The 14,334-nt window shown below is 43.4% G+C and overlaps 1 protein-coding gene across 1 annotated transcript in view; it reads left to right on the forward strand.

The window, feature by feature from the left end:
* The window catches only part of LOC112071375 (phosphatidylinositol 3,4,5-trisphosphate 5-phosphatase 1-like), a 72,494-nt gene that overhangs the window by 50,044 nt on the left and 8,116 nt on the right, over nt 1–14,334 (forward strand). The window contains 6 exon segments of the mRNA XM_024138832.2: nt 4,795–4,819; nt 5,548–5,629; nt 5,739–5,828; nt 6,003–6,113; nt 11,950–12,029; nt 12,152–12,239. Coding sequence (XP_023994600.2) covers nt 4,795–4,819; nt 5,548–5,629; nt 5,739–5,828; nt 6,003–6,113; nt 11,950–12,029; nt 12,152–12,239 — 476 coding nt within the window.

Below are 14,334 nucleotides of genomic sequence, written 5' to 3' on the forward strand. Positions count from 1 at the left end.
TCGACTATATTTTCAAACCAATCCTTCAACTGCTTTTAACAATCAACACTCTTTCAACCTGCTTTATCGACTCATTCAACAAACTCTAACTGCTCTGATTTCGAAACTATCAAAACCTTCAACCTGCTCTATCGATATCAAACCTCAACGCGATTTAATCACTAAATCAACAACTACTCAACTGCAATTTATCGACTAATCACACAACTCTCATACTCCATATTCTTCGACTATCAACAACTCTCAATGCTCTCAACTGCTCATCGACTATCAAACAATCTCAACGCTCTATCGACTATCACAACTCTCAACTGGCTCTATCAACTATCAACTCTCAACTGCTCTATCACTTCAACAACTCTCAACTGCTTCTAATGACTTATCCCCAACTACTCTCACACAACTCTCACACTGCTCTATCGACTATCAACAACTCTCAACTGCTCTATCGAGCTATACACAACAACTCTCAACTGCTCTATCGACTATCAACGAACTCTCACTGCTTATCACTATCTCAACCAACTCTCAACTGCTCTATACAACTCATCAAAACTCTCAACTGCTCTAACAAAACTGCTCTATCGACTAGTCAACAACTCTCAATGCTTTATCAACTATCCAACAACTCTCAACTGCCAAAATCACTCTACGCCATGCTCGTCGACTTCACAACTTCTCAACTGCTTTAATCAACTAACAACATTCACTGCTCTAATCAGACTATCAACAAACTGCGATACAACTGCTGGAACTGGCTAATCTTCGTCATAGTCATGCTCAATCTGAATTCTCAGTGTCATTATGTATCATGGGCTGTTCTCGTTCCTAGCTCCTTAGATCGACTTAAAATCAACTTCTATGATAGTGTCGTTTTTTACATCATAGAACTGACTCACTGAGCTGATGCGGTTGGCGATCAACATCGATACTCAACTGTCTCCTACAAACCCTTGCTGGTCCTAAAACTCTGTCTTCTGTTCTATTGAATTGCTCTGTGTTAAATGAGTGCATCGCAAGTACTTGGTAAGCTGTATGTTATGAACAGCTAGAGACTCAGGAGCCAAGTTGTTACTTGGACAGACACAGCGACTCTGGTAGTGCAGAAGAGAAAGGAAGACGAATGGAGCAGAAGAGAGAGGGAGAAGAGTGGCGCAGGTCGATGCTTAGCTATTTATTTTGTCCCACGTTGCGTCGGCTCGTGCTGCTCAGTAGTCCAACTTAAATATGGCGTGATGATCGTGCGCTGGTGTCTGATTATTCTGGAACTGAAGCGTCAGCTATTGCTCTTTGCGTGGATTCTCCTTGAGTTCTTCCTCTCAGCGCCTTCAAATGTGTAGGCTATAAATTAGCAGAAGGGCACGCTATGCTGAGCTATTGTAGCAGTGATGACGAGTCCACCAGGTGTGTGGCGAGGCCAGGGTGAGGAGCAGACAGGCTACCATTAACTTATCATGTGTAGGTTCTCGACTTAAAAGGAAGCGCAGTGGCCATCGTGACCAAGATCAACAGCAGCTACAGCGGCTATTCCACGGAGGTTTGCGAGCCTCTAAGCTTGCTGTACCGTAGACCTCTCAGAAAAATCTGACGCGATTTTATGCACTAAACCAAGGCGGAGATAGGAATAAGCATGTCTTTACTAACATGTCCACTGTATTCAGGCAGAACTATTGGGATGATACGAGTACCTATTTCTAGTGGACGTGAGACTTTTGAGAGGCTTAGTTGCTTTCAGCAACACCATCCACTACAGACATCCTCTTTAATGATGGCCTCAGCAGTAGATAAACACTGGGATTTCTTATGCGCGAACTATTGGAATAGTTAAAAAGTAAAACAGTGCTCACTATCTGTGTGGAAGACGCATTTTGAAGGGCTTAGAAGATATTCCCTCCTACTATTATAATGGTACTGCGACATGGCACTAACATACAATATGAATCTACGGAATAAGATAGCTTAAGTACTACAGAGATTCGCGCGTAATCAACATACGATCTAACATTACCACTGCAGGAAGTACGACCAGGAGTCACTGCGATAGCATACTATCTAGATCATTACCTCATCTTGAAGAGACCAGTACCCTCACCATTGAGAGTAAGAGCTGATGAGCGCGATAGTACGTAGACTCCTAACTACTACCATATGCGGGATACGACGATTAACGTGACATACCATAATCTCACGCAATCTATTACATACTTGCCAAGTAAATTGCAGCGGCTACAGTAATAATACTATTAACCATTACCATGCAGGATTACAGTAATAACTAATACTCTAAACATTACCTGCAGGTACATAATTAACATACTATCGTAAACAGGTACAGATTAACCATCGTCGCGATACAGTAATAAATACTATCTTAAACATTTACCAGTGAAGGATAACCAGTAATTTAGATGTAGCACGACTCAAGCTCTATCCTAAACCATTCATATTTACGATTGACAAGGATGCGAGTAATAGACGTAACTATTAGGGACATTAAGAATTCCTATGCTCACGCGATAACGCATATTAACTACTATCTAAACATTACCATGCAGGTTTACGCGCTCTGTATATAACCTATAATATTCTAGAACAAAAATGACACTAGTGACAGCGATACTAGCTAGATAACAATACTAATTCTAAACGCATTAACATGCAGCGCCTACAGTAATAACATACCTATCTAAACATTTACCATGCGATACAGTACATACATTACTATCTAAACCTTACCATGCAGGATACCAGTAATAACATACTATCTAAACATTACCATTGCAGGAAGTACCAGTGACAGTAATCATGCTTTGACTATCTACTGCTAGAGACCCAGAGCTTTCACCATCAGCATGTGAGAAAGTGCGGGGGAAGATAGTTTATACTCTAACAACTATCTAATCTGAAGATTGAATTGAGCCATACCAGGTGGGCCAGCTGATAACGCGTTAAATAGACATACCTATTCTAAACATCTTCAGTGTAAGATGCAATGTGATATGCTTACCGATAGCCATTACGTTATCCAGAGCAACTCATATGACCTTGATTCTCAGTGTCAGGAATGCACCAGACTGTATCTCCAATACCTCTATCTGTTAATGACAGTACCAAGGTGCACTAGAGAGGGGATAGACCGGAACTTTTCTTACCTAATTTTCGCTAGGACTTCGTATACCAATGAGCATTACTAGGTTAAGCATGGCACATGACCACAACAGGAACTATGACCAGGCTTGCGAAGCAATTAGGCCACATTCTACAACAAATTTGCCTAGCTACAAATTAGCAGTGACTACGTGCGTCTAGAGCACTGTAAGACCTCGTGTAAGTATCCTAGCTCAGGCTGTAAGAAGGCTAGATTTACTGCGTGCACTCGGATCGCACAACGACAGGCCATGAATCTCTACACGCTAAACGATGCGGCCTGATAGCCAGTAAAGCTGATATTTTTCCCCATGCGTAGCAAATTGCGCGCAGCACTGAAATAGAGGGCACCATTAGTGACTACCTCTTAAGAGGCTAGCCTCAGTGCCAGAGAGTTTTATGCTACAAGGACGCTCTCATATGACTCTAGAGCACTTGCGGTTTAGCCCAAGTGAGGCCTACATTAGTTGGTGTCACTCCATAGACTTGGCCTCTAGATACATCTAGCCATTGACTGCTATCATGCACGAGAAGTTACACCATAGATCGGTGCTTTGGCACACTCGTAACTCAATAGGACTCCTATAGCTCCCTTAGCCACGAATGGCCCCAGCTCAGAGTAGTCAACAATCCTTACAAGCTAGGAGTGCATGTAAGTTGGCCAGACCCATGATCTACTAGCTCCCTTCTTACCATATGAGTACATTTATGTGTATCGCTAAAGAGCGCTAGTGATACTGAGCTCAGGTGCCCTTCGGGAAAGAACGGAGTAAAATGTAACTCACTAAGAGCACTATTGACTCGATAAGCCTCGTTCCATACTATCGCTGATAGCGCGATATTAACCAATAGCTTTCACAAAGTGCCCCTGCTCTTCTTTCTAATACTTAACTTTACAAGTTAGATCCAAGCTAGTCTCTACCAGAGAGATTTATTGCTTACAAAGCCATGACTCTAGCTATCCTACGCAGAATGTATTTATGCTCACAAGAGCCATGACTCTAGCTAGTCCTACCAGAGAGTATTTATGCTCCACAGAGCCATGACTCTAGCTAGTCCTACCAGAGATTATTTATGCTCACAATAGCTTATGCTTTTGTCAATGAGACATGGTATTGTGCCAAATGTAGCCTTCTTAGAGAAGTGAGTTCACCACAACATGTAACAAGACTGTAGAGAAAGTTAGAGCGAATGAAGTATGTTACTTATTTTGTCTATATTTCTGTCTGTATATTGTTAATTTATTCTTTTTTTAATTGGTTTTTTTTTGCCTTACTTCCCTTATCTCACCTCATTGCTCACATTGTATATAGACTTATTTTTCTTTGTATATTGTATGTGTAACTCTGTGTTGTGTATGTGTCAACTGCTTGCTTTATCTTGGCCAGGTCGCAATGTAAATGAGAACTTGTTCTCAATTCCTACTGGTTAAATAAAGGTGAATAAAAAATAAATAAAAAATAAATTGTTGACAATGTCAGCACCACTTCACCAGGTCAAATTCCTGGTACATGTACATGTAATTGACAAATAATGGTGATTCTGACACCTCTCTCTCTCTCTTTTTAAATGTTATCTCATCACAGATGAGGAGAATCACGTTCGCGCCACGTATCGTTTCGAGGAGGGACACACGCGAGAGTACTGCTACACCAAGGCCAAAGCCACTGGGGTAAGTTTATTGTGTTATGTTTCCTGAGATGCTGTATGGCACAGGTGGCCCTCATACAGTAGAGAAATAAGCAAATATCTGAGAGCACAAGTCCACAGCCTTCGCTGTTTATTATTTTACCTTGTAGGGTAGCCACTAAACAATGTCTGCGTCCAAATGGGAATCCTTTTCATACATAGCCATGGTCTGGTCACGTGTCACCAATATAGGGAATAGGGTTCCATAGGGCTCCGGTTAAAGTCGTGCACTATAAGGAATATGGTTCGATAGGGCTCTGGTCTAAAGTAGTGACTATATAGGAAAGGGCTCTGGTCTAAAGTAGTGCACTATTAGGGAATAGGCTCTGGTCTAAAGTAGTGCCTATATAGGGAATAGGGCTCTGGTCTAAGTAGTTGCACTATGTAGGGAATAGTGCTCTGGTCTAAAGTAGTGCACTATATAGGGAATAGGGCTCTGGTCTAAAGTAGTGCTCTATATAGGGAATAGGGCTCTGGTCTATAGATAGTGCACTATGTAGGGAATAGTGCTCTGGTCTAAAGTAGTGCACTATATAGGGAATAGGGCTCTGGTCTAAAGTAGTGCACTATATAGGGAAAAGGGTGCCATTTGGGACACACAGGGTCTCTGAAACCACTATTAGAAAGATAGCATGGTCTTAGATAGGCCTGCCATCAAACCAATGCTGATTTTTCCCTAACGACTGAAATATAAATTCTTCTCCCTCGCAGACTAAATACAATCTACCATCATGGTGTGATCGTGTTCTACGGAGGTCCTACCCCTTGGTTCACGTGTTCTGTCAGTCATACGGTGAGACTACTTGCGATGATAATTGATTAATTGCAATTAACGAACAAAATATGTCTCATTTTAGTTAAATGTTATTACCAATGATATAATTTTGCAACCTCTCTTGTAGGGTGCACCAATGACATTATGACCAGTGACCACTCTCCAGTTTTCTCCACGTTTGAAGTTGGAGTGGCATCACAGTTTGTCTCCAAGCACGGTACAGTTTCTAACTTCACTAGACAACTACACCGTACTGGCTGTGTGACTAACGCACGTGTGTCTGACATCACTGTATTTGACGAAATTATCTACCCTCAGAAGAAGATGTTCTAGTGGTTTTTCCGAGCGCAAATCTATGGACAAAAGATTGTTTTTCTATCTTTCTTTCCAGATCCCAACAGTGTGTCTCAGGGTGGGATCAAGTTCATGAACTGTGTTGCCACCCTCATGACAAAGTCCAAGACCAAGTTCTTCATCGAATACCACTCCAGCTGCTTAGAGAGTAAGACTAGGCTACTTCCTTATTCCATCTGACCTCCGGGGATCATGGGATAACACTAAAAAACACATCAAGCGCTCCAACTGAACTGGAGTCTAACTCACAGTGACTCCACACTAGTCTGAGTGCTATAGTACGAAGCAAACTAGACCTACTCAGGCTTTTATAAAGCTAGCCCGCTCCAGTTAGCTTCACATTCCGGATCAGGCTTTTATAAAGCTAGCCCGCTCCAGTTAGCTTCACATTCCGGATCAGGCTTTTATAAAGCTAGCCAGCTTCAGGTAGTTCCATTCCGGATCAGCTTTTTAAGCTAGCCCGCTCCAGTTAGCTTCACAATTCGGATAGGCTTTTATAAGCTAGCCAGCTTCAGGTAGCTTCACATTCCGGATCAGGCTTTTATAAAGCTAGCCAGCTTCAGGTAGCTCATTCCGGATCAAGGTTTTATAAAGCTAGCAGCTTCAGTAGCTTCACATTCCGGATCAAGGCTTTTATAAACGCTAGCTAGTTCAGGTAGCTTCACATTCCGGATCAGGCTTTTATAAGGTAGCCCGTCCACGTTAGCTTCACAATTCCGGATCAGGCTTTTATAAAGCTAGCCGCTCCAGGTTCTAGCTTCACATTCGGATCAGGCTTTTATAAAGCTAGCCGCTCAGGTAGCTTCCACATTCCGGATCAGGCTTTTATAAGGCAAAGTGCAGTACATTTTCAGGGGGGATAATCAAGTATGGCGCGGAAGTGAGAGTGTAGCTTGTATATATAGAAAGCTAAGTATCGCCAGGCTTCAGGGTAGCTTCAGGATTCCGAGTGTGGATTAGCGATGCGATAAAGGTTTTAGTAGTTGTAATATTAAGAGAGGGGGCGTATGTAGAGACGAGGTAATAAGAAGAAACTTAGATATAGATCTATGCTCAAGCAGGGATGTTGTGAATCGTTAGGGATAGACAGGGTAATGATGATGAGATAAGCAAAGATGTTTAACGCAGATAATAGGTGCAAAGGAGTATATTATGTTATGTGTATAAAAATAAGCTAGTCAAGTAGATAATTAGCGGGTAATGTGTAGATAGAGGAGCTTTCGAACGTAAATGTAAATGTATCGAGGAAGAATCTGGGTGAATTTGGATGGGAGAGGATCAGGCGTTGTATTAGTTAATAGAATATGAAGAAAGGAGACTTAAAGGCGCAGGGATTGTAAGATTTATACGAGGGGTTAGGACTTCGCAACCACGTAGGAGAATATGTTCACGGAGATGTATGACAATCAAGTGTTGTGTTATATATTGATATATATAGCTCGAGATTAAGCAGACGTGCTCAATGTGAGATTAGAGGATTGGATAAAGATAAGGGGAGGGGTTAGATGCGTGAGTCACGATTCCGGAATTCAGGCACTATTTTAATAAGCTAGGCAGTTCTAATCAGGGTAAAAAGGAGATAATAAGCAGGAGAAAAATGATAGGCGTTGGTATAGAAGAGATGAGTGCCAAGCATTGATGTCATAAGCGTAGCTTCCAAGCATTCCGCTAAAAGGCTTTTAATAAAGAGTAGCCAGCTTCAGGTAGCTTCACATTCCAGATCAGGCGTTTATAAAGCTAGTCAGCTTCAGGTAGCTTCACATTCCAGATCAGGCGTTTATAAAGCTAGCCAGCTTCAGTTAGCTTCACATTCCAGATCAGGCTTTTATAAAGCTAGCCAGCTTCAGTTAGCTTCACATTCCAGATCAGGCTTTTTAAAAATTGTATTTATTTATTTCACCTTTATTTAACCAGGTAGGCAAGTTGAGAATAAGTTCTCATTTACAACTGCAACCTGGCCAAGATAAAGCAAAGCAGTGAGACACAAACAACAACACAGAGTTACACATGGAATAAACAAACATACAGTCAATAATACAATAGAGAAAGTCTATATACAGTGTGTGCAAATGAGGTAGGATAACGGAGGTAAGGCAATAAATAGGCCATAGTGGCGAAATAATTACAATTTAGCAATTAAACACTGGAGTGATAGATGTGCAGAAGATGAGTGTGCAAGTAGAGATACTGGGGTGCAAAGGAGCAAAATAAATAAAATAGATAACAGTATAAGGATGAGGTAGTTGTATGGGCTAATTACAGATGGGCTATGTACAGGTGCAGTGATCTATGAGCTGCTCTGACAGCTGGTGCTTAAAGCTAGTGYGGGAGATATGAGTCTCCAGCTTCAGTGATTGTTGCAGTTCATTCCAGTCATTGGCAGCAGAGAACTGGAAGGAAAGGAGGCCAAAGGAGGAATTGGCTTTGGGGGTGACCAGTGAAATATACCTGCTGGAGTGCGTGCTACGGGTGGGTGCTGCTATGGTGATCAGTGAGCTGAGATAAGGCAGGGCTTTACCTAGCTAAGACTTATAGATGACCTGGAGCCAGTGGGTTTGGCAACGGATATGAAGCGAGGGCCAGCCAACGAGAGCATACAGGTTGCAGTGGTGGGTAGTATATGGGGCTTTGGTGACAAAACGGATGACACTGTGATAGACTACATCCAATTTGCTGAGTAGAGGGTTGGAGGCTATTTTGTAAATGACATCGCCAAAGTCAAGGATCGGTAGGATGGTCAGTTTTACGAAGGTATGTTTGGCAGCATGAGTGAAGGATGCTTTGTTGCGAAATAGGAAGCTGATTCTAGATTTTTTGGATTGGAGATGTTTAATGTGAGTCTGGAAGGAGAGTTTACAGTCTAACCAGAAACCTAGGTATTTGTAGTTGTCCACATAATCTAAGTCAGAACCGTCCAGAGTAGTGATGTTAGACGGGCGGGCAGGTGCGGGCAGCGATCGGTTGAAAAGCATGCATTTAGTTTTACTTGCATTTAAGACCAGTTGGAGGTCACGGAAGGAGAGTTGTATGGCATTGAAGCTCATCTGGAGGTTAGTTAACACAGTGTCCAAAGAAGGGCCAGATGTATACAGAATGGTGTTGTCTGCGTAGAGGTGGATCAGAGAGTCACCAGCAGCAAGAGAGACATCATTGATATATACAGAGAAAAGATTCGGCCCGAGAATTGAACCCTGTGGCACCCCCATAGAGACTGCCAGAGGTCCAGACAACAGGCCCTCCGATTTGACACACTGAACTCTATCTGAGAAGTCGTTACTGAACCAGGCGAGGCAGTCATTTGAGAAACCAAGGCTGTTGAGTCTGCCGATGAGAATGTGGTGATTGACAGAGTCGAAATCCTTGGCCAGGTCGATGAAGACGGCTGCACAGTATTGTCTCTTATCGATGGCGGTTATGATATCGTTTAGCGTGGCTGAGGTGCACCCATGACCAGCTCTGAAACCAGATTGCATGGCGGAGAAGGTACGGTGGGATTCGAAATGGTCGGTGATCTGTTTGTTAACTTGGCTTTCGAAGGCCTTAGAAAGGCAGGGTAGGATAGATATAGGTCTATAGCAGTTTGGGTCTAGAGTGTCACCCACTTTGAAGAGGGGTATGACCGCGGCAGCTTTCCAATCTTTGGGGATCTCAGACGATACGAAAGAGAGGTTGAACAGGCTAGTAATAGGGGTTTCAACAATTTCGGCTGATCATTTTAGAGAGAGAGGGTCCAGATTGTCTAGCCCGGCTGATTTGTAGGGGTCCAGATTTTGCAGCTCTTTCAGAACATCAGCTATCTGATTTTGGGTGAAGGAAAAATGGGGGAGGCTTGGGCAAGTTGCTGTGGGGAGGTACAGGGTTGTTGACCGGGGTAGGGGGAAGCCAGGTGGAAAGCATGGCCAGCCGTAGAAAAATGCTTATTGAAATTCTCAGTTATCGCGGATTTATCGGTGGTGACAGTGTTTCCTATCCTCAGTGCAGTGGGCAGCTGGGAGGAGGTGCTCTTATTCTCCATGGACTTTACAGTGTCCCAAAACTTTTTGGAGTTTGTGCTACAGGATGCAAATTTCTGTTTGAAAAAGCTAGCCTTTGCTTTCCAAACTTCCCTGAAAAGTTGCATATCGCGGGTGCTATTCGATGCTAATGCAGTGCGCCACAGGATGTTTTTGTGCTGGCCAAGGGCAGTCAGGTCTGGAGTGAACCAGGGGCTATATCTGTTCCTGTTTTTTTAGTGGGTCATGCTTATTTAAGATGGTGAGGAAAGCACTTTTGAAGAGCAACCAGGCATCCTCTACTGACGGAATGAGGTCAATATCCTTCCAGGATACCCGGGCCAAGTCGATTAGAAAGGCCTGCTCGCTGAAGTGTTTTAGGGAGCGTTTGACAGTGATGAGGGGTGGTCGTTTGACCGTAGACCCGTTACGGACGCGGTTTTATAAAGCTAGCCAGCTTCAGTTAGCTTCACATTCCAGATCAGGCTTCATCCATACTACGATGGTGGATAATGCTTGTCCGTCTGCTGCTAACTCTAGCGGGCTTGTAACTGTGTGTGCATGGGGATTTGGGGAAACATGTGCAAACATGGGCTAGTTGAACACCGGACCAAAGATGGTACAGTATGAAGATAGGCAGAAACTGCTTCTCCAATAGAAATCCCCGATCACTCTTGTAGGCGATGTCATGGCGACGTTGGCTAGCTAAGCTCATGCACAGAAACATGTCATCGGGTCTAACGGTCGACTCTCGCCGAACTGCGCATGTGCAGGCCGTCAAATCCTTCGATATAACGTTTTTGACTAAAATTGACGTGTCAGTTTGTCACGCTCACGAGGTTGGAGTCATAACAGGTACCACTACTTAAGGATCTAGGTTTTGCCTTTAGAGTTCAAGAAAATTAACAACTAAGAAAATAATGTCACTCCTCTCATTGACTTCTCAAATCCCGGTCTGTTTCTCAAGCGTTCCCAGAAGCCTCGTGATGTTGCGCCTCTGGGTTTAGAAACTCTGTGGTCGAACTCTTCATTGAGACAAAAAACATAACTTCATGGACAAGTCAGCGCCACATTTTAATTTGTGACGAAATCAAAATGAAGTAAAGTGATCTTGCAAATTCACCAGATAGAAATCTGACTATGGTGTGAAATAGGCTCTTAGAAGTGCCGTCTTTATTTTCTTGCTTATTGTTAATGCCGTCTTCGGTGTGCTTATGGGGAGGCAGGTAGCCTAGTGGTTAGAGCGTTGGGCCAGTAACCGAAAAGTTGCTAGATTGTCTTTGGTGTGCTTAACAACGAACAACCACCTTTTTCCCACTCCTATCTGTGGAACAGCTTGTTGTGTTCTTGCTATAGACATACAGTATAATCCATTGAAGGGGTATGAACCTCTAACCCTGACAGTTTGACTGTTAATCTCATGGGTACACTAGCAATGGCTGCCAGTCTTAACTTGAATGGTGTTAGCCCTGAGTTAGCCTGCCCTGGACCAGGTTAGTTCTGAATGCAGGATAAACAGAGTTAGCCCTGAGTTAGCCTGCCCTGGAGCAGGTTAGTTCTGAATGCAGGATAAACAGAGTTAGCCCTGAGTTAGCCTGCCCTGGAGCAGGTTAGTTCTGAATGCAGGATAAACAGAGTTAGCTCTGAGTTAGCCTATCCTGGACCAGGTTAGTTCTGAATGCAGGATAAACAGAGTTAGCCCTGAGTTAGCCTGCCCTGGACCAGGTTAGTTCTGAAGGATTAGTTACCATAGAAATGTACTTGGCTAAAAGGCGAGCAACATTCCTATGATCGGTTATCCCGAGTTGAACTCAGAGTTGACCAAAGTTACCTTGCTAACTCCTCAAACCCGCTACGTAGTATATAGCCCCTCAAGGTCCCAGATCTGGTTGTCTTGCCATCTCTTACTATTCATTGTCATGCCAAACTGGATTTGGCTATACGGCACAAACAGATCTGGGACCAGCCTAACTGCACACATCCCGTCCACAGAATTTGTCAAGAGCTCAGAAGGAGAGAACCAAGATCACTCTGATGGGAACATCAAGGTTCGGTTTGGAAACCAAGTTGAGGTAAGTTGACATTTTGAAGCTTCTTTCAAGTACAAATACTAGGCTAATTGTCTTACAATATGGTGTATTTGATGCAGTAGAGTTGTTGAGTGTTCTGAACAACCTGTCGTGTCTTTTTAAAGCTCGTCCCTATCATCTCAGACCCAGAGTATCTGTTGGATCAGCACATTCTCCTGTGTGTCAAGTCCACAGACTGTGATGAATCCTATGGTGAGAAAGTAGGGCAACTGTGGGCTGAAATGGAAAGACTTGTTTTTTAGAATGACACAGACCACATTTTGGGCTGGTGTATAATACTAGTCTAGGTCTGTGACTCTTGATCATCTAGTTCTGTCTTCATCTAGCTCTGTCTTCATCTAGCTCTGTCTGCATCTAGCTCTGTCTTCATCTAGCTCTGTCTTCATCTAACCGTCCTTACGCCCAGCTACGATAGATATAAGTATCTAGCCACCCTCAAGGGTCCAGATTTTGGTTGTCTTTGCCATGCTCTTACTATTCATTGTCTGCCAAACTGGATTTGGCTATACGGCACAAACAATCTGGGACCAGCCTAATGCACTGACACACCGTCACAGAATTTTGGTCAAGAGCTAGAAGGAGTAAGAACCAAGATGCACATTACCTCTGATGGGAAATCAAGGTTCGGTTTGGAAACCAAGTCTGAGGTAAGTTGACATTTTGAAGCTTCTTTCACAGTACAAATACCATAGGCTAATTAGTCTTACAATAATGGTGTTTTGTGCCGTAGAGTCTGTTAGAGCTGTTCTAACAACCTGTCGTGTCTTTTTAAAGCTCGTCCTATATCTCAGTACCAGAGTATTGTTGTTGACGATTCAGCACATTCTCTGTGTTGTCACAGTCCCACAAGCACGTGATGAATCCTATGGGAGAAAGTAGGGCCAACTGTAGGGCTGAAATGGAAGAAGACATATGGTTATTTAGACTGACACAGACCACTTTTGGGCTGGTGTATAATACTATCTAGTCTGTGACTCTTGATCATCTAGTTCTGTCTTCATCTAGCTCTGTCTCTATCTAGTCTTGTCCTGCATCTAGTCTGTCTTCATCTAGCTCTGGTCTTTCATCTAGCTCTGTCTTCGTCTAGGCCGTCTGTCTTCATCTAGCTTCTGTTCTGCATCTTAGCTCTGTCTTAATCTAGCTCTGTCTTCATTAGCTCTGTCTTCATCTAGCTCTGTCATTAGCTATGCTCTTCTTCCTTCATCTAGCTCTTCTTCTTGCATATTTGGTCTTCTATTGCATCTGTATATCATCCTAGTTTGTTTCATCTTGCTCTGTCTTTCATCGTCTAGCTCTGTCTTACATCTTAGCTCTGTCTTCATCTAGCTCTGTCTTTCATCGTTCTAGGCTCTGTCTTCGTCTAGCTCTTGTTTTCATCGTCTAGCCTCTGTCTTCGTTTAGCCTGCTGTCTTCATCATAGCTACTGTCACTTTCTTCACTGGGGGGACTCATTCTGATTGGGCTGCGCCCAGTGCCCAGTCTATGTGAAATCCATAGATTAGGGGCCTAGATTCATTTACTTATTCAATTTTACTGATTTTCATATGAGAAAACTGTGTAACTCTCTGTAAAAATCCGTGAAATTGATTTGCATGTTGTGTTTATTATATTTGTTTAAGAATAGTTCTGTCATCTGAGACTCTCAGAGAGGAAAAGCACAGCTTTCTTCAATACTCCCTCCTCCCCTCCTTCCTTCTCTCCTCTCTTCTCTCCTCCTCTCCTCTCCTATTCTTCTTTCTCTCCTCTCCCTTTCTCCTGTCTCTTCTCCACTCTTCTCTCCTCTCCCTTCTCGCTGTTCCTCTTCTCTCCCTTTCTCTCCTCCTCCTCCTATTTTTCTCTTCTCTCCTCCTCCCCTTCTCCCTTCTCTCCTCTCTCTCTCTCCCCCCCTTCTCTCTCCTCCTCTCTCCTCCTCCTCTCTGCCTCTTCTCTCCGTTCTCCTTCTCTTCATCTTTTCGTCTTTATCCGTCTTCTCCATCTCTCTCCCCTTCTCTCCTGCCACTTCTCTCTCCGCTATGCTTCTCTCTTCCTCCTCTCTTCTTCCTCTCATCCTTCAATCTCCTCTCTCCCTCTTCGATCTTCTCTTCTCTCCTCCCTTCTCTCCTCCACTTCTCTCCTCCTCATCTTCTCTCTCTCTCCTCTTCTGCTCGACTCTTCTCTTCCTCCTGCTGGAAAATCTTCTCCTCCTCTCCCTTCTTCCTCCTCACCTTTCCCCTCACTCTTCTCACTCTATACTCACTCCCTTCTCTTCCTCCCTCCTTTCTCTTCTGTCCTCCTCCTCTCTCTCCTC

The sequence above is a fragment of the Salvelinus sp. IW2-2015 genome, unplaced genomic scaffold, assembly GCF_002910315.2.
Source record: "Salvelinus sp. IW2-2015 unplaced genomic scaffold, ASM291031v2 Un_scaffold1598, whole genome shotgun sequence".
In the NCBI taxonomy this organism is placed as follows: domain Eukaryota; kingdom Metazoa; phylum Chordata; class Actinopteri; order Salmoniformes; family Salmonidae; genus Salvelinus; species Salvelinus sp. IW2-2015.